General features: G+C 50.4%; 1 protein-coding gene across 2 annotated transcripts in view; it reads right to left on the bottom strand.

Moving 5' to 3' along the window:
- Positions 1–23,876, bottom strand: part of LOC133350957 (NEDD4-like E3 ubiquitin-protein ligase WWP1) — a 28,492-nt gene extending 4,616 nt beyond the window's left edge. Inside the window, exons 1-23 of one of the 2 annotated variants that reach the window (XM_061565805.1) lie at positions 23,744–23,876; positions 18,591–18,695; positions 16,198–16,348; positions 15,699–15,823; positions 14,547–14,690; positions 14,031–14,169; positions 13,309–13,502; positions 12,482–12,608; positions 11,970–12,065; positions 11,232–11,406; positions 10,439–10,493; positions 9,602–9,707; positions 9,191–9,325; positions 8,870–8,942; positions 8,259–8,330; positions 7,894–7,982; positions 7,207–7,366; positions 6,781–6,914; positions 6,214–6,354; positions 5,373–5,493; positions 1,035–1,139; positions 693–789; positions 68–140 (exon numbers count right to left, since the gene is read on the bottom strand). In XM_061565805.1, coding sequence (XP_061421789.1) covers positions 68–140; positions 693–789; positions 1,035–1,139; positions 5,373–5,493; positions 6,214–6,354; positions 6,781–6,914; positions 7,207–7,366; positions 7,894–7,982; positions 8,259–8,330; positions 8,870–8,942; positions 9,191–9,325; positions 9,602–9,707; positions 10,439–10,493; positions 11,232–11,406; positions 11,970–12,065; positions 12,482–12,608; positions 13,309–13,502; positions 14,031–14,169; positions 14,547–14,690; positions 15,699–15,823; positions 16,198–16,348; positions 18,591–18,695; positions 23,744–23,876 — 2,750 coding nt within the window. The remainder of the gene's footprint in view (positions 1–67; positions 141–692; positions 790–1,034; positions 1,140–5,372; positions 5,494–6,213; positions 6,355–6,780; positions 6,915–7,206; positions 7,367–7,893; positions 7,983–8,258; positions 8,331–8,869; positions 8,943–9,190; positions 9,326–9,601; positions 9,708–10,438; positions 10,494–11,231; positions 11,407–11,969; positions 12,066–12,481; positions 12,609–13,308; positions 13,503–14,030; positions 14,170–14,546; positions 14,691–15,698; positions 15,824–16,197; positions 16,349–18,590; positions 18,696–23,743) is intronic. The other variant, XM_061565806.1, reaches the window with a different exon arrangement.
- Between the last annotated feature and the right edge of the window lie 696 nt (positions 23,877–24,572).

Raw genomic sequence — 24,572 nt, forward strand, 5'->3', positions numbered from 1 at the left:
GGGATAAGGGACCTCCGCTGGCGCCAAGGTGAACACGGGTGGCGGCGGCTGCTGCGTGGGAACTCACCAGGTGTGACTCCGTGGGAGCCACGTCTCCTTGCCCACCTTCTCGATGCAGAACTTTTGAGGTCCGTTGCTCCCTGGCGTGGCGACACGCAGGGAATAGTCGGTACGATTCGGGTTCAAGCGAGGGAGGGGGGGATGCGAGTAATCACACCGCTTTGGAGGTAAGGGTTACTGGAACGCGTAAATATTTCCAAAAACCTCAAACTGTTTGGCAGCGAGTATGGCCTTGAACAGGATCCCATGGTTTAATTGGAGTGCTCTTACCAATAATATCTGGTAACCCAGCAGCATTTGTTGAACAAAACCGACTGCTGATGAGAACCACAAGGTTTGAATATGTCCAAGATTTGATTCGCTTCAATAAATGCTGCAGCACTAAAATGTTTTTTTTCTATTTAGAGACAGAAAGGAATTCTGCTTATCCATGCATTCATGCTCTGCCACTCAGCGGTTCATTCAGCAACATCTGCAGCCGTCGCGTGGCTCTTAAACTTGGACGCAGGATCTCAAGCGTTGCTACTCGCCAAGCCGTACGACAAGGAGGTAACAGCAGCCATGCTACTGGTGGGGCGGTGAGAACGCGGCGAGCCGCCACAGGTGCCGGTGCGAGGGGGGGGGGGGCTCACCGATCAGCTCGGCGAAGCCACCGACCGGCAGGCGGCACGTCCCCGTCACGAACTGCAGCAGCCGCAGCCGCTTCTCGTTGTCCATCTCCTTCACCACCTGCGTGGCGGCAGAGTCGGCGCGTGTCCACCACGCACACGATGACGCACCCGTGTCAACCGGCTCACGATTCGAGCAGCACCGTGCGCACACACATCACACACTTGCCGTGCAAACCGCAACACTCCATAAAAAAAACCCCACTACGAAACCCGACGCCCTGCCCCTTTCGACGCTACAGCACGAAGCCGCACGTTGATATCAACCGCGGAGGCTGTGAGCACGTGGTGGAGAGCGGAACTCGCCTGCCAGAACCACGAGATCTGCTTGCTGCTACGGTTGTAGTGCCTGTAGATGGTGCTGCGCTGCCAGTCGGCGAGGTCGATCTCCTGCATGCCGCACAGCATCACCTGCACAAGAACACATGCACGAGCGCGTGAACAACACGAGTAGAGTCAAACACGCAACACACATGCACGGGTGAGAAATTACTAGCCTGGTGAAACACGTAACACACGAGCCCACGTGCACAAACACACGTGTGTGTAAGATTATTACTGAAATAAAAGTATACGTAAATTCCCGTTTAGGCCAATAGAACAAGACGGAACAGGACAAAAGATACGAAGGAGACGAACAACAGACAGCTTGTGTGCTGATAATTGGTTCTTTACCCTTCTATCTGGCAACAAAACTAACACCTTTTTGCAAGGAGTCATGTTTGCATAGACCGCAATACCTGCAGTCATAAATACAAACAAAAGACATAACTCTGATAATGTGCACTGTCCTTGAAGTTGATTGGTCCACACCCGAGACAGCTTTCCTTCGAGCCTTGTCTCATATGGGTTGGACCAGATGACGCCAAAAGGCGCACAACTCAAGGACAATGCACCATCAGAGTATGAGAGCTCGGGGCAAGCATCTACACTATGGGGACCTCATTTGCCAGTAAAAATATGATAATTGGTTCTTTACCCTTCTATCTGGCAACAAAACTGACACCTTTTTGCAAGGAGTCATGTTTGCATAGACCGCAATACCTGCAGTCATAAATACAAACAAAAGACATAACTCTGATAATGTGCACTGTCCTTGAAGTTGATTGGTCCACACCCGAGACAGCTTTCCTTCGAGCCTAGTCTCATATGGGTTGGACCAGATGACGCCAAAAGGCGCACAACTCAAGGACAATGCACCATCAGAGTATGAGAGCTCGGGGCAAGCATCTACACTATGGGGACCTCATTTGCCAGTAAAAATATGATAATTGGTTCTTTACCCTTCTATCTGGCAACAAAACTGACACCTTTTTGCAAGGAGTCATGTTTGCATAGACCGCAATACCTGCAGTCATAAATACAAACAAAAGACATAACTCTGATAATGTGCACTGTCCTTGAAGTTGATTGGTCCACACCCGAGACAGCTTTCCTTCGAGCCTAGTCTCATATGGGTTGGACTAGATGACGCCAAAAGGCGCACAACTCAAGGACAATGCACCATCAGAGTATGAGAGCTCGGGGCAAGCATCTACACTATGGGGACCTCATTTGCCAGTAAAAATATGATAATTGGTTCTTTACCCTTCTATCTGGCAACAAAACTGACACCTTTTTGCAAGGAGTCATGTTTGCATAGACCGCAATACCTGCAGTCATAAATACAAACAAAAGACATAACTCTGATAATGTGCACTGTCCTTGAAGTTGATTGGTCCACACCCGAGACAGCTTTCCTTCGAGCCTAGTCTCATATGGGTTGGACCAGATGACGCCAAAAGGCGCACAACTCAAGGACAATGCACCATCAGAGTATGAGAGCTCGGGGCAAGCATCTACACTATGGGGACCTCATTTGCCAGTAAAAATATGATAATTGGTTCTTTACCCTTCTATCTGGCAACAAAACTGACACCTTTTTGCAAGGAGTCATGTTTTCATAGACCGCAATACCTGCAGTCATAAATACAAACAAAAGACATAACTCTGATAATGTGCACTGTCCTTGAAGTTGATTGGTCCACACCCGAGACAGCTTTCCTTCGAGCCTAGTCTCATATGGGTTGGACCAGATGACGCCAAAAGGCGCACAACTCAAGGACAATGCACCATCAGAGTATGAGAGCTCGGGGCAAGCATCTACACTATGGGGACCTCATTTGCCAGTAAAAATATGATAATTGGTTCTTTACCCTTCTATCTGGCAACAAAACTGACACCTTTTTGCAAGGAGTCATGTTTGCATAGACCGCAATACCTGCAGTCATAAATACAAACAAAAGACATAACTCTGATAATGTGCACTGTCCTTGAAGTTGATTGGTCCACACCCGAGACAGCTTTCCTTCGAGCCTAGTCTCATATGGGTTGGGCAAAAAGGTGTCAGTTTTGTTGCCAGATAGAAGGGTAAAGAACCAATTATCATATTTTTACTGGCAAATGAGGTCCCCATAGTGTAGATGCTTGCCCCGAGCTCTCATACTCTGATGGTGCATTGTCCTTGAGTTGTGCGCCTTTTGGCGTCATCTGGTCCAACCCATATGAGACTAGGCTCGAAGGAAAGCTGTCTCGGGTGTGGACCAATCAACTTCAAGGACAGTGCACATTATCAGAGTTATGTCTTTTGTTTGTATTTATGACTGCAGGTATTGCGGTCTATGCAAACATGACTCCTTGCAAAAAGGTGTCAGTTTTGTTGCCAGATAGAAGGGTAAAGAACCAATTATCATATTTTTACTGGCAAATGAGGTCCCCATAGTGTAGATGCTTGCCCCGAGCTCTCATACTCTGATGGTGCATTGTCCTTGAGTTGTGCGCCTTGTGGCGTCATCTGGTCCAACCCATATGAGACTAGGCTCGAAGGAAAGCTGTCTCGGGTGTGGACCAATCAACTTCAAGGACAGTGCACATTATCAGAGTTATGTCTTTTGTTTGTATTTATGACTGCAGGTATTGCGGTCTATGCAAACATGACTCCTTGCAAAAAGGTGTCAGTTTTGTTGCCAGATAGAAGGGTAAAGAACCAATTATCATATTTTTACTGGCAAATGAGGTCCCCATAGTGTAGATGCTTGCCCCGAGCTCTCATACTCTGATGGTGCATTGTCCTTGAGTTGTGCGCCTTTTGGCGTCATCTGGTCCAACCCATATGAGACTAGGCTCGAAGGAAAGCTGTCTCGGGTGTGGACCAATCAACTTCAAGGACAGTGCACATTATCAGAGTTATGTCTTTTGTTTGTATTTATGACTGCAGGTATTGCGGTCTATGCAAACATGACTCCTTGCAAAAAGGTGTCAGTTTTGTTGCCAGATAGAAGGGTAAAGAACCAATTATCATATTTTTACTGGCAAATGAGGTCCCCATAGTGTAGATGCTTGCCCCGAGCTCTCATACTCTGATGGTGCATTGTCCTTGAGTTGTGCGCCTTTTGGCGTCATCTGGTCCAACCCATATGAGACTAGGCTCGAAGGAAAGCTGCCTCGGGTGTGGACCAATCAACTTCAAGGACAGTGCACATTATCAGAGTTATGTCTTTTGTTTGTATTTATGACTGCAGGTATTGCGGTCTATGCAAACATGACTCCTTGCAAAAAGGTGTCAGTTTTGTTGCCAGATAGAAGGGTAAAGAACCAATTATCATATTTTTACTGGCAAATGAGGTCCCCATAGTGTAGATGCTTGCCCCGAGCTCTCATACTCTGATGGTGCATTGTCCTTGAGTTGTGCGCCTTTTGGCGTCATCTGGTCCAACCCATATGAGACTAGGCTCGAAGGAAAGCTGTCTCGGGTGTGGACCAATCAACTTCAAGGACAGTGCACATTATCAGAGTTATGTCTTTTGTTTGTATTTATGACTGCAGGTATTGCGGTCTATGCAAACATGACTCCTTGCAAAAAGGTGTCAGTTTTGTTGCCAGATAGAAGGGTAAAGAACCAATTATCATATTTTTACTGGCAAATGAGGTCCCCATAGTGTAGATGCTTGCCCCGAGCTCTCATACTCTGATGGTGCATTGTCCTTGAGTTGTGCGCCTTTTGGCGTCATCTGGTCCAACCCATATGAGACTAGGCTCGAAGGAAAGCTGTCTCGGGTGTGGACCAATCAACTTCAAGGACAGTGCACATTATCAGAGTTATGTCTTTTGTTTGTATTTATGACTGCAGGTATTGCGGTCTATGCAAACATGACTCCTTGCAAAAAGGTGTCAGTTTTGTTGCCAGATAGAAGGGTAAAGAACCAATTATCATATTTTTACTGGCAAATGAGGTCCCCATAGTGTAGAAGCTTGTGTGCTGTCAACAGGAGATGTTCATGTTTAAGCATTTTTTTAAAAATACAAAATAAAATAGATTTCTGGCTTTCCGTACATATCGGAAATTTATTTTGTAAAAATAAAAGTCCAGCCTCATGTGTGGCTGCCGCTGGACCAATCACAAGCACACATGCCGTTCGGTTAAAATTCTCGTGCACCAATCGGTTCAACGAAAATTCAACTCGATTTTGATCAATTCCAAGACTGTAGGAATCACTAATCGATTAAAGCCCTGGCGGCGGTGATGACACCAGGAACTTGGCCTCAGTGTAAACGCGCGGGGGGGGGGCGGGGGGGGGGCGGCGAGAGGGGGGCGGGGGGCGTCACCTCGAGCTCCCGCTCGTCGAAGTAGAGCAGCCACTGCAGCGGCACCACCTCGCTGAATCCGTCCAGAAAGGCCTTGGTCTGCTCCTCCACACCGCGCGAGAACCGCCACTCCGTCATGAGCCTGAGGCGCACGCACGCGCACACGGAGCGTTACACGCAGTAAGGCTCAACGCGCAAAAGGTCATTCTATAAACATTCATTTCTAGGGCTGCCGTGATGTAATTGTTCACGATACGATGTGAGCTTTCACGTGGCAATGTGTAGATTATAATAACGTTATAACATGTATTAAAAACTGTATTGTATTGCACTTTTCTGTACCTCCAGCGTGAATAAAGATGAATGATAAGTTTTTCAAGTGACGTTCACTAAACATAACCCAGCTATAAGTTTTCCAATCGTTACAACTTTACAATCTTCAATGCGGATACCGCACACGCTGTCAGTTACACAATAAATTATGAAATTAAGGTTGGAAATTAATTCTAGATTTGAAGCTTTCGTGACTGCAAGGATTAATACTCTTAGTTTTTTCGGTAAGGTCACGTAGGTAAAAAATGTAATAAAAATTTATATTTAATTTTTATTAATTTTAATTTCATTTTCTACCTACGTGACTTTACCGAAAAAACTAAGAGTTGGAAATGAAGATGCACTTCAATGGCCCTTAGCTACACCTTTAACGTTCTGCAGAAATCGAATTTAAGGGGTAAAAGCAATTTATTCACCAGAGTTAAACTCGTGGCAATATTCTCATCGACAGTATCAGGACGACAAGCTAATTGGCCTCATCCTTGTTAGGAATCATCGGTAGGCACAGCCCTCGTCACGGCCGCCTCACCCGATGTACTCCTCCTTGTTCTCCTCCGTGACGAGGACGTCGCTGCCGTCCGGCTTGAGGTCGTGCGAGCTGACCTTGCCGAGCAGCTCCATGTCCACGGAGAAGAACATCTCCAGGCCACACTCCTCGATGTTGTTGTCCCTGCGCGGCACGCAATCGAGCGGGCGGTTAGCGGAGCCGGGCAAAATCGGCCGACCTCTCTTCAAGTGAACTGAACGTTGCATCGCGTGACCTCAACATTCAAGTGACCCTGACCTTGACGATGCCGGAGTGACCGCTGTTACAAAGCAACCTTCGGCGCCGACCGAGGCTATCGGTGTGGAAAATGCCCACCGCTAAGCGGCTTGGCACTCCACACACACAGGCATACTTTGAAGAATATTTGTCAAGTAATTAAACTTTTTAAAAAAATTCTGTTTAGCCTCATCGACACCTCGTGAAGGTACGTGAGCCGTTGTGCACTGGCGCAGTGCGTCTTTGACAAGGCCATCATGAGCCCCCAACTCAACCCACGGTCGATACCACAGCAGTAGCAAGTGGAGACAAGGAGCGGGAGGAGGGCATCACCTGAGCCAGATGAGGGAGTTGTAGAACTCGGGATCGATGGACTCCAGGTCCTTGATGGTGAGCTTCTTGTTAAGCATGCGTTTGTAAAAGGGCAGCGAGAAGCCCGTGTCGATAAACTTGCCGTGGTACAGAGCCTGCGGGGGGCAGCACGGGGCAGCAAGGGGCAGCACGGGGCAGCACGGGGCAGCACGGATCGACGTGAGCAGTGAGCGAACACAGCGATTGCAGTTGAAATAAGAATAGTCTTTACACTTTCTGGCAATAAAGCAAGTGTTAAGAGGTTCAAACACCAAATAGATGCCTATTGCAAGGCATCAAGTCAGCATTAGCCACTGGCAAAACTGTCCCATAGATACGAAGAAGCAAGCTGTGGGGGTGGCAGTAACCGCGAGCATGCGGGCCGCCGTGCAGGTCATTGTTAGTCACCATGGCGATGAAGCGGCCGATGAAGCGGAAGTAGGCGAGGTGGTCGGGGTTGATGCTGGAGGCCGGATTGATCTGCAGGCAGTAGTTGTTCTTGCCCGCGTACTCAAACAGGCAGTACATGGGGTTGAGAACCTCGTGCGACAGCAGGAAGAACCACTCCCTGCTCGCCGACATCAGCGCAGAGGGGGGTGGGGGACAGGCGGGGAGCGACGCCGTGAGGGTGGAAGACGCCGGTGGGGTGGGGACTAACGGCACGCGGAGTTGGATACGGACCGCGACATCTTTTCGAAGGGCCTGCCGCGACGTGAGGCCGACCCACTTTGAATTGGCCCCGAAAACCCTTTAAATATATATAAACGATATTCTATAACCGGTGCTGTGCGCATCTTTGCTCGTAGCACCGGTAACATAGGGACCCATAACATCGCTGAGAGACCGATGACAGCCTCTCTCTTACATAACATGCAGCGTCTTGAATTTGAGATGCTATACAACTCCACAATATAACGATTTTGTTAATCATACTCAACACCTCATGGCTGCTCACCGACCTCAAACAACACCAATACACAACGGTGCACACTCATGTGTCCCCGGCCTCGTACGTGCACACACGCACACGCACCCACACAACGGGCACACACAACCACCACCCCGATCTCCCCACACCAGCGCCACGGTAAGTACCTTGCGGGCCCCCCGTAGTCCAATCCCTCCTCTCCCCGAAAAATTACGTAGAGCCGCCTCCTCAGGTCGTAGGCCTTCATGTTCATTATCTGCGGGGGAAACGCTCCCATCCATGTTACAGGGCACTCATCACCGTGGGGGGGGGGGGGGTGGAGGGTGGGGGGCAGGGGGTGTGGTGGTGGAGGGGGGTGGGGGGGCTCACAAGGCAACCAGCACACCACATCCGGAGGACCTCTCACTGTCGCCGTGGCTAATACCATCTGTTCAATTGCGTACCACTCTACCACTCTTAAAGATATGAAGCCTTGAGTGTAGCAAGCGTTGGCGATGGGCAGCCAGGTAGTGGAGGAGAGGTATGAGCTCACCTGGTTGTAGGAGTCTTCGAACAGCGTTTGCCGAGTGACGCTGATCTTCACGTGGCTGGGAAGCGCGTTCGACTGCGGGCAGGAGAGAGAACTCTGTTGCGTTACTCCACGGAGAGGAGCCCCCAACTCAACCTGCTCCTTCCCCAAACCCTGGTCTACTCTCATCTGGACTTGCACGCACACAAACAGCCCTTTTGTCCATCCACTGCTGGGGGAAATCCTCCCAACAATGGGGGCTATTTGACCATACTTCACCTCGCCAGTGTGGGTCGGTGAAGGCATGGAGCAAAGCAATCACTTTTGCTGCACTGCCCTCTAACTACCCACCGTGTAGCCCCCCGCCCCCCCCAACCTGTAACAACCTGCTGTGCAAGGTGGTCACCCATCAAAGCGCTGTCCAGGTCTAAACTGCTGAGCTGCCGCGATGTGACGAGGTCTGCTGCATTGCGGGTGATTTTATCGTAGGCTAATTTGCGAACCTGATGTGCAGATTGTGTCAATCTCAACTGTACGATTTGGTAATTCCCGAGTGTACGGCTTGTCGTATCATACACGTCAACGACTTCATTCCGTCGGTCGGGTGAGCACGGAGGGTTGGGATGAAGGCTTACCTGGCAGAGGTAGCGGAACTGTCCGAGCTTCCACCTGAAGCTCCTCTCGTAAGCGATGGGATCACCCTTCCCGCTGGGAGACACGCATACACACGGGGACACACAGGGGCCGTAAGCTGAACGGACATTTCGACCAGCAACGTGTCCCACGTGTCGGGTGGAATTCCAAACTGTGGGTGGGACTGTAGGAAATGGGAAGCATGTGGGCACCAAAGTGGCAATGCTGCAGACAGATATAGGATCAAGCGAAGCAGGTGGGATGGGATCAAGAGGAAGCATGTGGGGAGCCGCTGTGTGTGTGTTTGGGGGTCGCGTTTTTACCCGGCAGCTTTGGCGCCGGGCCGGGGGTCCTGGAAGGTGGTGGTGCGCATGGTGTGGTCCACAAAGTAGCGCACTCCCTCGTTGGTGAAGCGCGTCTCCCACCCATCGGGCAGCGGCTCCTCACTCAGAACGCAGCTGTGGGACGGCGCGTGGACGGGAAAGGCAGACAAAGCAGGGAAGGACAGCAGACGGACACACACAGAGTGACAGATTCACAGAGCGGTTCAAATGTTACTGGAGTGAAACACGGAGCTGTCCGTTTACGAGTCGTGGTGTTAAGGTGTGCGAGTATTGTGCTGTTAAGGCGTGAGAAGTTGTGTTGTTAAGGCGTGCGAGCGTTGCGTTGCATGGCGTGTGAGTGTACGTGTGCGCGCGGTGCATGCGTGCGTGTGCGTGTGCGTGCGTGCGTACGTCGGGGCCTGGGCGGCGTACCCCTGCGTTCGCGGGTCCTCCCACTGGGTCGTCCGTGTGTTGTGGTTCACGAAGTACATGCGCCCGCCTTGCTCTATCCGCTTCTCTACGCGAGCACACGCACGTGCGCTCAGAAGGGCATTTCACAGATCATGTCGCTGTGCCGCTGAAACCTACGACTGCGAGGGGGCACGGGGGCAGGCCGAATAACTGCGTCCACGCTCCCAGCGCACGACGCGCCTGCTGAGAGAGGCCGGGCTGCAACGTTGTATATGAGTAGGCGACTGAACAGATGCGTTTGGGATTTTCTTCACATTGGCGATGATGAGTGGGGAGTGATATCTTAGCCAGTCCTGGCCCAGGAGCACCACCCCCCCCCCCCACCTTCACCAACCCACACTGAGCAGTGTGGTGAGAAACGGTCAAACAACCACCATGACCAACACAGTGTGGGAACGTCTCCATCAAGCAGCGGATCGACAGAAGACTTTCACTGCGAGTGGACGTCAAGACGTCATCACGGCCAAAGCTGTTGATGCCACCGCGCTCCGCTAGCAACGCTCTCTGCCGGTGCGGAGGGGGTCATTATATTATTATAAACACGATAAATAATGCCACAACTTGCAATCAATAACAGTTACACAACATCTGAACGAGAACAAACTCACCGGAACTTTGTCCTCCGATCGTTATAAGAATTGCAATGTTTACTCTCCATTATTGTTTTACTTTCCTCTATTCATTAACACACGCGCGTTGTACAATCAATGTCGTTATCTTCAGAAAGATTTAGCCAATTTTTACGGTCCGACGTTATCCTTGCGGGTGCACATTTACCCCATCCAGAGGGCAGGGCACCCAGGGGGTCGTTTTCTGTCGGCAAACCTCCGGTCTGAAACGAGGAAACAATGCCAGGTCATTTGCACCCACGCCCGGCAACAACCCCCCCACCCCCAACTCACGTTGAGCGTCCCGGCGACAACAAAACAATCGCGACGACGGCAGTCGAGGGCGCGACGGCCCAACAACTGCGCACGCTGCAGCCGGTTCCGACACTCGCACGTACGCACAGTCCCGGGTACGCGCGGCACGGGCCATGCCGACCGAGAGAGACGGCGCCGCAGATCCCTGGTGGGTTCCGATGAGCACGCTCCTCAAGGCGCCGTGAGTTTACCGGCGAATGCATTGGGCTGTTCGCAGGCTCGTGTACAGAGACAAATGAGTTTTGCGGATGAAACGGCTCACATGCTGATCTGATCGCACGTTAATTTTACGTACGAAACGCCAAAAGGCGACAGGTGGATCTCAGAGGATAGCTCTGTGATATCCACTTCTGTGGGAAGGTCTCTAACGCAAAGGACTGCACAGCTCTGTGAGAGACCCAAATGGATACTTAGTCTCGTGATATATATCAGACCCCAGAATTGGGATAAAATTGTGGAAAAAATTATTTTTTCTTTAAACGATAAAATAACATAAGTAAATATGATATGCAAGTCCAAATGATATCCTATACATTATATAAACAGCATGCTGGGCAGGCAGGCAGGCGAGTGAGAGAGAACCAAGACAGCGAGGAAGAGAATGAGGAGTGAGTGGGCGAGTTGGTGGGAGAACGAGCGGCTGGCACCTGGAAGAGGAAGCGTTGGTTGAAGAGCTGCATGGCTCCCTGCAGCTGGTTGCGCTGCGACTGCCACTGCTCGAAGTTGCGCACCGACTCGGTGGTGGGCCGCTGCCACGTGGTGGTGCGTGTGTTGTGGTCCACGTAGTACACGCGCCCGCGCACGTCCACACGCCGCTCCCAGCTGCAACAACGCACACACAGCCACGTCTACGCTGGGAGCCTTAGTCAGCCATGACAGGGTGCATCACCAACACACACACCCAACACTCGCCCAAGAACAAACATGCCCCAATACACACGCTCACATGGCAATAAGCACAAAGATCCCCTGTATGACCTTAAAAACTACTGTGCTGTTAGCGAGCACCTAATAAGGTCTAAACGGCGCACGAGGAGCTGGTGTGGCTAGCACCACACCCAGGCAACTTTGCCTCCCCGATACCTGGTACAATGTGTTTATACATTGCACTAGGTACTCATGTCAGGCTGAGTTTATGGAAGAGAGTCCCAGAACCAGTTCAGAAATTCACTACTCATGTTAACCATTACCTGAACATTAGTCGTCGCTGGGTCTCATAGCGCAGTGCAAAAACTTCTACAATCTTGTTGCCCAAGACACACGCACTCAACATACACAGCCCAACACACACCCCTTAACACAAACTTCACCACGCAACCCAACACACAAATACACACATGAGCGCATCAACAAAAGCGCCGGTTGTCGCGGGTAACGGGCCCTACCCGGGCGGTAGCGGCTGCGGCCGCTCCCACGTCGTCGTCTTGGTGTTGTGATCCACGAAGTAAAGTCGGCCATGGGGGTCGGCTCGCTGCTCCCACCTTGCAGCACACGGTGGTCGGGGGGTTGGGGGGGGTACCGCCGGTCAACGCAGTCGCTCCACACCGCGTAACGTCACCACCCCAAAGGGTGGCACAGTAGGATTTCCACAATGTAAATTATTCACAAAATTACGACGAATATTGTGATATAATTTTTCCAATTATCTGTAATTGTAATTCACAATGCTACTGCATTGCAGTTCGCTCAAAATAAGCCTGGATAAGTTAGAAAATCGTGAGAACTTTACAATAAGTAATGCTGATAATGCAAATGCTGTCAGTTACACAAAAGAGACAAATAATTTGATGAACAACTACTCCATTGCTTCACACGCAACGAAAATCGGAAGGAACGATATTTTGTAAAAAACGGACAATACAATTATCGTGGACCCTGATGCAGTGGGACGTCTTACCCCGGCGGAAGCGGCGTTTGGTCCTGGCTCTGCAAGTCGGGCGGCGCGGAAGAGGGGGCTGAAGGAGGTGCGGGCAAAGGGACAGCGCCAGCAGCGGCTGTGGCGCAGGCGACCGCAGCCGTTCCCACTGTTGCCGACAGACAAGAGGAAGAGATTGCATATCATAAAAACACGTCGTCATTTCCCCCCAATTTTATCCTGGTTGTGAGACAACAAATCCATTTGGATCTCTCGGAGCAGTGCAAACCTTCCCATGAAGTGAATATCACCGAACTACCACCGAGATCCCTTCAAGAAGCCTGGTCCATCAGTAGAGGGCAGCACCTTTCCACCTACTCTGCCGTACGAGCGTAATGTTCGTCGCGTGACGTTCAACCCGATATTTTAAATTCTCAGACCTGAAATTTGTCCAAATTCGGTGCAGAACCAAATGTAGTGTGAATGTTGATTTTGTGCAGTTCTTGGTGTCCGGGGTGACACCATCAACTCACTTGCATTTGAGAACCTGGTTTAATCACAGGAGGCTGAAAGCAGGATTCGTACCCAAGCTCTCAGCGGTGCCAACTCAGCCCTCTGACCCCTAAATCACCCAGTGGGTGTTTAACAGACTATATCAACAGTAGACTATATCAACAGTGGACTATATAAACCATAGACTATAATAACAGCGGATAGGTCAACTTTAGTGTTCATACAGCTCCAGCACAGCGATCTTTGACCTCTGAGCCACCCAGCCATCTTCGTGGAATACATAACGAAAGAGAAGCCGCCAGCGTGCGGTTGCAAGCGGGGTGCTGGCGGACGAACCGTGTGCCCGGCACGCTTACCGGTGCCGTTGGCCTGCACGGTGGGGGGCGGCGCCGGTGGCGCCGGCGGCGGTGGCCGGCGCGGGCGCGGGTTGCTGCGGCTGCCCGAGGGCCCGGCCTCCCCATTGCCGTTCACCCCCAACTCCACCATGGAGAGGCGGGCGTGGGTACTGTCCCCCGACGCCTCGCCCGCTCGTGACGGGTCCACCTCGGATCTGCCGCGATGAGCAGACAGCAGGCGTCAGGAGGTATCGGTTGGCATCGTGACGCATTCGAAGTTATTGGGAAGTAGTTTTCCTGACGTCAGGCAGCAGGAGCAGTGCCACCTCCATGTGCAAGTGTTGAGCAACACAAGTGATCATATGATGTTGATACCAGTGTCCAGGTCATACGTGTAGAAAGACATTGAAGGACGGTGTCGAGTCGTAGATCGTGTTTATAAAAGAAACAAATATCCACACAGTCCCCAATGTCAATGGACAGTAAACCTTCAGCCGGGTCAGGTGCATTCAACCCAGTGAGCAAACTAAGCGAGGTGCTCTGTGACCATGAGCAGCTGCGGCCATGGCTGAGGGAGCGGTCAAGGTCGGGGGCGTTTAAACGTCGAGGTCACGCGAGTCAACGCTGACGTCGTTGAAAGCAACCTGAGCCAACGTTCATAATAAGATCCAACGCGTAAGCGCTTAGGTCACGGTGCAGACGCGAGCGGGGGGGTTTGCTCCGGGGCAGGGGAGGCCGCTTACTTGGGTCTGGGCCGCGCGGAGGTGGGGACCGGGGGGGGCGTCTGCGAGGAACGCTCCGGGCTCGTGTCGGAGGGGGGGCTGTCGGGCTCCTTGTCCTCTCCCGCGTGGCTCACGTCCCCGTTCTTCAGCGCAGCGGCCACTGAGACAGCACAACGACACCCTCCCTCGTGTCACACGAGAGCAAGTCACAACCCCGGCCAGAGGCAGAGCGTCACCCTCGCACCAACGCAAGTCCCCGTGCAATTTGACTTTATATGAATGACCCAAGTGATGAGAGTCACGGACCAGGAAATCCAGCGAGGGGTCTGGAGGGCAGTATCAGAGTGCTATTGGAACAGCACACGGAGAGCACAGTAGACAAACGTGCAGACACACCAAAGGCAGGTGGGTAAGATAAGAGGGGGGAAGATAGGGAAGGGGTCGACATGAAAAAATAGGGGACAGGAGGGGTGAGAAGAGGAGGGGAGGGTAGAGGATGTCAGTGGAGGGAGGACGGGAGAGAGAAGTGTCGCGCACCCTCCGTGTCGCCGCTGTCCGTGCCCACGCACAGGGCGGCCATGTCGACCGTCATGGCATCGAGGCACACCTCCAGCTCGTCGACCGGGCTGCGCACCTTGCCGTTCTCGGCCGTCAGCGGCAGCTTGCAGCATACGTTCTCCACTAGGGGGGGGGGCACGTTGAAAGGGGGGCACACCGGGGGAAGGGGGAGTGGTAGGAGCAGATAAAAAACGTAAACGCATAAAACACAACGCTGAATGCCTCTTGAGTTTTCGAAATGACGGCAGACAAGTCCTGATTGCAAGATTTTGCCATTTGGCGCTTTACTTGTGATTTGACATTCAGTCACTTTCTCAAAAAAAAATCATACACACGTGCGCTGGTTTTTGCCCAGATAATCGGATTAGTTGTCAGTCTAAACACCGCATCGGTAAAAATTGCCACTTTTAAAACCTGCAATGGGTATAATTGCCCATAATCTGAGCTTTTTAACTACAAATGGAGGAAACTGAATATACAAATAAACAACAAGGTGTCAGCATAATAAACCAGTTTCTTGAGTTATTGTGCGAAGCGCGACGTCATCGGGCAGGCGCAGGAAAGCCCCCTGTGAACCCTGGGAGCTTTACTTCTGTTAACCCACCATTTGTTGTGTTGTGGGCAAGGTATCCAAGCGACCGTGTCTAAACTTTCCACCCAGGACCCCTGTTTTCCTCCAATTATTCGGTTGGGTCTCCCCTCCCCTTCCTACCCTGTGCCCATTCCCTCCTCCTCAGACTCCGCTTATCAACAAAGCGGCGGCGTTCCACGTGAATGATAGGGTGGCCCTGGGTTTTAAGATGGAACTCCACCCTCTGGACATCGCTGCCACCACCAATCTGGTGGTCCCCATGATGAGGAATCCTATCATCAGCACCGCCACCCACAACCACCATTATAAAACTCCGCCAATGTCACCACCACCACCACGACCACCACCACCATACTACTGCCACCACCACTTGCTGCCATTGTTACCACTGCTTCCAGCACCACCATCATCCACCACCATTAACGCCACAACCATCACCGCCGCCAACACCAAAATCACCATCGCCACCACAAACACCACCACCCACCACTACCGCAAGCATCATTGCCACCTCCGCTGCCGCTGCTGCCGTTACGTACGTCTGCCGTGATTTTCAAGCAGCTCCTTGTGGATGTCGACGACAGCACGGCCCAGGAGGGAGTTGTTCTTGAGCGGGTAGTATGCCCACACACGGAACTCCAGCCGGCTCGTGGGCGCCGCCATGCTGCGGGCAACAGGGCGCCAGTTTATCATCATTAACATCGTCGGCCATGATCAATCCACTGCTGGACGAAGGCATCTCCAAGTCACCCCTGAGCCAGATTCAGATGTGTCGGGGGAGGCCAGCGTAGCACGGTTTTGGTTCCAGCTCGGCTTAGAAAACCACCTGTATTGTGAGGATCCTGTGCTAACTTGGAATCAGAATATGTATTTATATTGGAGGAATCCGATGAGCTATAAGGGGTTTTAATGGTTCGTGTCGGTATAAACAAAAGTCACAACAGGCCTCATCGGGCCGGTGACGGCGGTCCCCGCGGCATCGCTGGTCGGCAGCGGCGCGGCCACCAGCGGGGCTGGGCGAAGCATGCGTGCGCTTACACGGTGAAGTGCTCGGACCACTGAGGGTTGGGAGAGAAGCTCTGCTTCTCCGTCTTCTTGGAGGTGTCCACCTGCCCGTCCACCAGCAGCTCCACGTAGGGGTTGCCGCCGATGAGGCTCCGCTTCACGCCGTGAAGTCGGGCGCTCACCACTGCCGGCAGAGGCGGGCACACAAAGACAAACATTCCCGCGATAGCCTCAGCAGGCTGTTGGGGTGAGCGCCGATAGCGAGCACCTATGCGGGACAACACGGCGCACGAGGGGGTGGTGTGACCCAGCAGGCTGCCGTTGTCTCTTCAGTGCGAACGATCGGTAAATGTTGAATATCCAAAAATCAATACAATTTCATCATATGGATGAAGACGATGACAATCCAAAAGCAAGGTTACAGCCGGAAGGGTGGAAAGCAGGAGAAAAAAGGATGACAAAACCTGAGTGTAGCCGGCGCGATCGGGACACTGAACACGACTACAATGGTAGGACCAGTTAAGGGAGCCCAAGGTCACGATCCTTGGACAAAATTATTACACCAGAAGATGCCAGAAGATCAGTACTGATCTAACAAGAAATACAGTGGAGAACGAACACTTACATTTGATGCAGCATGTCATGGGTATAATTGCATACTATTTGTAATTGTAATAAGCGGTGCAGTGCAATAATAGCTTATGCTACCTGAATGTCAGGTTGCTGACGTAAGTCACACGAAGAATTAAGAGTCTTTAACCTCGCTCACTGACTATTTGTTATAAAATTATACGATTACTAGAAAACTGTATGAAAGGGGGGAGAAGTGAGAGGGCAAGGTCTGTTTGGTATAATACTCGCCACTGGTGTTAGCTGGGGCAGGGAACCAAACTCCGTTTGGGTTCATTTCATGGTGGTGCTAAAATGATGGGACTTGGTTGGCAGTGGTGCACAAGTCAAAAATATTCATCGTTCACGCCGCCAAATAACTAAAAAACGACCCTGCTTTAGAAAGGAAAAACCCTGAAACTGTCAGCCTGTTTTACACAACTTTCTGTTATCAGGAATCGTTCATGAAGAATGTGGTAAGTTGTTTTTATATTTGTTGATTGCCTGATTTCTCCGACCTGGTTGGCTGTGATTTAAGAGACGTGACGGGAGCAAAGGCGCTCAAACATTGCGAGCTACAGTGTGAAACCGCGTACGAGGGGAACTGACTCGCAAAAATATTTGACTCGGTCAACTGGTTTACTACCGCACATGATCGCCGAAGTATGTTTGGCTCTATCTTGGAAAAATTCTCAGCCAAGGCGGTGCGGTCAGGAGGCTGTCAATACGAGCGCTGTACCAGCCCATGAGCTTCCCGCGTCAACACGACGAACGACCACTCGCTTACTGCGCCATAAACAACCACCACCCCTCCTCACCCGCATCGCCCATTACGCAACGGTCCATGTGATACACAGACAGGCCTTGCGCAAGGCAACGATGTCTAAAATGCTTTTAGAATATAATGAAAGCATTAAGAAGGTTGCACACTTTTTTTTCGTCAAAAGGCATTTCCACCAAATCTTGCTTACGTGCAAAAGACTTAATTAAATATAATATTCAACACAGACCGAACCTGTCCCGTGCACTACGCACATACCACGCACTCAAAACACAACCAGACGCGCCTCAGGCAATGGGAACGTTGCGCACAGAAACCCGAACAGAGTCGGCTTTCCCGTAACCAGGCGAGTCGAGATAAAAACGTTAGCTGCCCCGATTCCTTCCCAGGCACATGAAAAACACTTTATTGTACATTTTGGGAGGCCCCCCTCATCTTGAGTCCCTGTGCAGTTGTATGACTCCCCCCTCCGAATCCGTCTCATCAGACCTGCCTGTCGCCGTGACGCAGAATCGTCGCGTGCGAGAGGCTCAGGCAGCGTCACTGTTGTCATGCCGGAGTGCCCCACCCTCCATGGCACACGGAATTTCCAGGTGACTCACCGTGTGGGGGGGGGGGGGATGCGATTGGGTTTGCCTCGATAAAAAATTTCACAACACAATATGATGACCATCATTATTGGTCACGATCAATCATCTGTGGGATGAAGGCCTCTCCGCCTAGCACCTACACAAAAGCTGATTTCATCGCTCGATTTCCCCAGTGGACCTCCTCTATTTCCTCCATTCCTTGGCTGCCACTGTCACGATTCTTAACCACCATCCAACTTCCCTCATAAGTCTTATATCCAACCAAAGCCCACCTACTTTTAATCGACGTTGGTGGCAGTGCCCACCTGAAACTATGTTTGTTGCGATGTGTAAAAACCATGATATGCTGCAGCACTGGCGTATCGAAATGGGTACCGGCACCCATTTCGGCACTGAGCATGTGTATGCTCAGTGCCGAACCGCGGTGACGTCGCTCACTCACTCACCGGTGACCTGCAGCTGCGTGCGACCGGGCGAGGCGTTGCTGTCGTTGTGGGGAGGACACGCATTGGCCATATCACCGGCTGCCGTCAGCCGCCAAAAGGGACACCCTGCGGCGAGCAGCACAAGGCAACCACATCACCATTTAAATCTTCGACATTGAAAACGCCAACCACGTTACATTTGCAATGCGACCAGGAAGTAACCAACGTCTCAGAGCGCAGGAATACAGAGGGAGAATGGGGAGGGACTGGGCAGGGAATGGGTAGGACCGAGCAAGGGAGAGAAAATGTATAAATTAAGGCAGTTTGTAAGAACGGGGGTTGAAGAGGAAGATTTCGAGGCAGGCTTTGAAAGCAGAGAGATAGGACCAGGGGGAGTGGTCTGGGCAGGAACTTCCAGAGGGTGGGGTGCGTCGTAACAACAAAGGCAGGATAGCAGTGGGGTGGCGATGAATGTGGGCAATGCTGCAGGCCATCAGAATACTTGAGTATCTCAAACAAATGCAGCGAAACAAAAACTCACTGTGCGTTTGTTGCGGAGTTTCATGGGGAAAAGCATTTGTAAGCAGAACTGCATCCTCTGCTAAACACACCTGCCAATTCGGCAGCAATTTTAACAAGCCCAGCTGACGATGGGATCCCGACAATTTAAATTGGTTTGACGTTTTCTCACTGAAACAAATGCTGCTGGAAAATATTGGTCTGGAAAGCCAATAGGCTGGGATACAGAATGGAGCAGTGCCTTTAGTGTAACAGAGCTTATCCCATAGCTACACACCTCGGGACTGTGACAACATTCAACAGGACGCGCCAGATATTGGAAGCCAAGCAGGCTTTCAGCCTGGACAGTGCTTGGATGGGTGGCCACAATGTCCAAAACATGCTTCGTAGGCTGCTGCCTGGCTGCATGGTGGGTGGTAGAGGGCCGTGTAGCTGCCCTCTGCTGATGTTTATGGTTCCTGCTTTCACAAACCCGCACTCACCAGCGTGGTGAAGTGCGGTCAATCACCCACACGGTGTGGGCAAGCCCTCAACCAGCAGTGGATTGATAGAGGGCTTTACGTGTCCGTCACAAGCTGTACGACACAAGCTTGCAGCTTCATTAATAAGGCAGAGTATGCATTAAAGTTTTAGTCACGTGTATCACACGGTGGTCTAGGTGCGCACTTCATCTACCAGAGCCATTTGCCGTTTGGGCTGCATCACCCTTTAAGTTCCTTGTTCAAGTGTGCTATAAGCTTGGGACCACCATGTCATGCCAGTGGAGCAGTTAAAGCGCACGACGTCGTATGCCGCACATCTCTTCAGACGGTCTGCACTGGCGCTTCACGTTTTGTGTTGTAATCAGACAGCTCACAATTCTCTGCAGATTGATTTATAAACAACCCAGATTAAAAATAGCACTAACTTTGACCGGTTCCACTGAATGGAAACAATTAACATGTTGCAAGCATGCATTTAAAAGCGGCGCCAATGCAGCATATTGATCTATTTTAGAACACGGGTCATATAACTAGCCATTGAGATTACGCATTACAGCAAAACGATTGGAAGCAGCCAAACTGCTTCATAGCAGCAGCAGAAGACTACATAAACACCACATGACCACGAGCAAAAGATTTTTCAATGCACAATGACTGGCTCTGTATACTAACAAAAAACAAAGATTTTGTAAAAGATGACTTGTCCTTTTGTAACAAGGCTTGATTTAGTATGTAATACTTAGCTAACCATACAGCTTATTATTCTTGGTTCTTTCGGTAAAGTCACGTAGAAGGGAAACGATTAGAAAAACGCCACTTTTTGTCAAATTGCTGTTTTTCACACCTGATGATGATTGCTTGTGTTGCAGTCGAAACGTCGTGAGAATTTTATTGTTTTATATTTTTATTATTTTATTGTTTGCCTTCTACGTGACTTTACCAAAAGAACCAAGAATATGAATCCCTGCAGTCACGAAAGCTTTAAATCAAAATATATAGCTTATTATTTGCATCAGGTGAGATGGATCCTAGCTGATACATGGACATGCACACGGAAAACAAGGTTGATTCAGAAGCCCGCCGTGTTTATAACCTCCTGCGTGATCGTCAAGGTTGGCTGCCTCTCTCACACGTAAACATTAACCTGTGTCTGTGAGGCAGGCTAACCTGCCCTCTTGAACGGCAGCTACTATGGTGACCATGATAGTCTGGCACGAGCTAGGCTGGCACAAGTAGACAAACGAACAAGGACGGGAACTGTAACGCAGGGAACTGGCCAAATATAATTCTTGACCTCATATAAACTCTGTGTGCAAGCCACCTCATGCCCTGCTGTCAACACATTTAGTGTTGTATTACAGATCTCTGTTCCAATAGCCATTGTGTGGTGTGCACAAATCATGAATTAATGAACCTCGTGTTTGGCTGTTAAACTTTGAAGCTAGGGACAATTCAAAAGTGCCGATTGAGGACGGTGCTCATCTTCATATATTTTTCTCTCCAAATTCGAAATAACAAGTTGCATCTCTTCAGTCCCAAAAAACAATCCAAGTGCAGGGTATTCAGCATCAGTACCAAAGGAAAGTGTGACATTATGTAAGTTGTGACTATTTCGTGGGGGTTTTAGTCCATCCGGAAGCATTATAAAAACGTTGGCATTTTCATATTTGCTAAAGAAATCCCAGGAATCCCAAGTGCAGAGTGTGCTTCTCGCAGGGGCATGTGCTCGACCGTCGTTTCGTGGCGACGCTAATCTCACGTAGCCACAACGCGGAGACATTTTGCCAGGTTTCCGGGCAGTGAACTCAACCTCTAATAGTATTATAATAATTATCCCCAACAACATCATTCCAGCAATATTTGTGAGGCCCACCAGAGCCATTTCTGCTTGCATGCACTTGCTCAGTTACCCCGCATGTCGGTACTGCTCCACACCCACCTACTAATCTTTCCCAGACGCTGGTTGTTCAGTTATTATGATTTAAGAATGATAAAATTCCAGGTAGCTTCAGCTGTCTGCTGCCTGATTTATAACGGACGATAGTGCACACCTCTGGCTACAAATACACGTTGTCCCTTTTAGGTAGGTATCTGAAAGCACAAACACAAGGTAAACCGGTAAATCATAACAATGCTTGTTTAGCTCGTTGTGGGTGGGATGGAAGGTACACATGAATTTAGGGAAGTGGGTAAGGAGATAGCTAGGAATGTATTTATATTGGTAGATTGGATTATAGCGTACAGAGCTACAGATTATACCCATCTGTGAAATAAAGCACCTTCATGATAGCCATGTGCTCTAAGAGTGGTGCAAATGTATACATGTCTTCTTAAAGAAAAGCACATGGAGAGGTGAGGGTAAGTAGGCAGGCATATATCGGTATGAGGAAAAGTCGGTGGTTGCATAATGAAATGACAAAAATCCATCTGAATGAAATCAAATATTTACAGTACATCAGGCCAAGGCTCCTACATACTGATGTTTTATAACAGCATTTGTTTACACAGGCAAACCCTAGACGGGTTATGCCTTGAGAATCTCATAGTCAGGCCCGTGAAACACTGGACATCTGTCAAAAAAAACTTCACAGCTCATTGGATTCCTCCAGTCTCAACATCCGAATGCAGGAAAGTTCGTTTTGAGCGTCAGTAAATCTTTGGCAATAACATTATAATAAAAAGTTAAAATATGGCATTTGGTAGTAAGTGGACACTAATAATTAAAACTCGACACATGTATTGATACCACTACCTTAAAAGGAAAATATATACAACAATAAGGTATGTGGGTATGTAGGAATTATGTTTAACTAACCAAGCCAGAGCCCAATAACACATATTGCTTTTTCAAGACAGACCGGGCAACACGAGCAAGGGTAAATTGTTGAAAAATCAGGTACAAAGATGTTACTGTGGTTTCTTTTTTTGCCGATGAGCCTGGGTTTGGCTCCGGGCCTCGAACATTTTCAGACGCGACAGCCTTCAATGTGTGTGCCTCGCGTCGGCCAAACACGCGCAGACTTGGCACCGCTACGCGAGGACGAAAGGAGTTCTCTCATTCACAAGGAGGCTTCCGAGGGTCACGACCGAGGTCAGACACAGCCCCTGCACCTGGTCCTTGCACCAAAACTAGTCAACACTTAGTGCGCCCAATTTATTCCGATCTCGGACGCTGTTTGAGCCTGGGTATTATTTTGATGTGAAACAGGCCAGGGGATTCCAGGTACTGAACACCATCGGATACGTGCGGTTTTCTCTGCGTTCTCCGCTTTTCTGTCACATGCCAAACACTAATTTGAACAGAAATGTACAAACCTTAAACGTATTAGGACATTCCTGACGAAATTAAGTCTCAAGACTGGGTGAGGCTTTCCTGGACGAATAAAAAACATTACTTACTGCCTGGCCAGCCACCTCGGCCACCTTCGCCAGAAAGACGAAGTCTAATACTTGATGAACAGTGCGGGTCCACCGTTAACCAAGACGCCACCCACCACACGACCGCGACTCCGAACGTGCACACAATCGTACACGTACCACAGTGTCAGCGCCGAGTGTTTGCTTAGCGCGCTCATAAAACACGCGGCACGACGCTGCGACCTGCCGCGGACAGCGCTTACGAGGCAGTTCAGAGACGGACATTTTAGTTGAAATCGCGGTTCAGTCCGCGCCTCGCTTGCACGGCACAGACACGACACTAACCACACACACACACACGGCTCTCGTCGAGTAACTTACATGCAGAGCGAGGCTGCGTCTATTTAATTCTAACTTCCGGCACACAGCATCTTAAATACTGTAGCTGGACTGTATCGTAACCTTACATCCGGAACTTTAAAGTATTTTTCTTCTCATTGACGAAGCGTAAAACTCGCGTCGGACACAGCCTAGGGGTGCAGCTACAAGATCACAGCGCCGAATCTCTTAGATCGCGTCTTCCTGTCACGGGCAAAACATCCCTCACGCGCCCCCCCCCCCCGGGGGGGGTCTCTCAACCACGGGGCGGGGGGGGCGAGGCGAAGTCTTCCTGGGCGGCCCACTCAGGCAAGACAGTGGGCTTTGGCCTGCACCCGCACGCACTCGCCTGTCCACCAAGCCCCGCGTCGCCGAGCGGCGACGACTGAACCTCGACGCGACGCCCGAGCCCGAGCGCGGGAAGGGAGGCCGTCTCACCGCGGCGGCGCGGAGCGGAGGGGCGGCAGCGGCGGCGAGCGACCTGAGGAGGGTGCGGGTAATGCGCGGGACTCAGCAGCTCGCGGCCGCCATCACGCGTGACGTCAGGGGGTGGCATGACGTCACGGCACATAGCGAGGACGGCGTGACGTCAACCCACGCAATTTTCACTCGCGCGTGACGTCATCCGGATGTGCGCAAGATGATATCGAGTAATGTCGAAGAATGACGCCATACCACATGGCCAACACATGTCGTGTGTGACGTCACGACCAGAGACTTCAGTATTTTGGGTTCCAATGTTTATTGGGGCGTTATAGGGAATGGGCTGTGAGCAAGTAATTATAATGAGCCATTGTCTACCACTGCTGAATGAATGACTCCAATCCACCTCTCAAATCTGTCATCTAACATCTTTCATGACGACATCTTGGGGGCCGTCCATAAATAAAGTCACGCACCTAGGGGGGCGGGGGGGTCAGACATTTGTGTGTGACGAGGGGGGGTTTGAGAAATGTGACGTCACATCAAAATGCGCAACTTTAAATAAATATAGACAACACGTTCTACTTAATTAAATAGACTTTTAATACATGTTTTCTCCTACAAGATCAGAGTGCAGCGCCACATTAAATACACACTACAATGACAATAGTTTAAAGCGATTTAAAGCGTGTTTTATTTTTTTTGAGAGGGGGCAGAGCTTTGTGACGTCATATTTGAGGGGGGGGTCTGACTTGTGACGCTGTGTGACGAAGGGGGGGGGGGGTCAAAAATTGTCCAAAAACGTGTGACGTCATTTATGGACGGCCCCTTGGGTCTTATCTCC

Source organism: Lethenteron reissneri, chromosome 35, assembly GCF_015708825.2.
Source record: "Lethenteron reissneri isolate LAM-NWPU_2019-01 chromosome 35, ASM1570882v1, whole genome shotgun sequence".
Lineage (NCBI taxonomy): Eukaryota > Metazoa > Chordata > Hyperoartia > Petromyzontiformes > Petromyzontidae > Lethenteron > Lethenteron reissneri.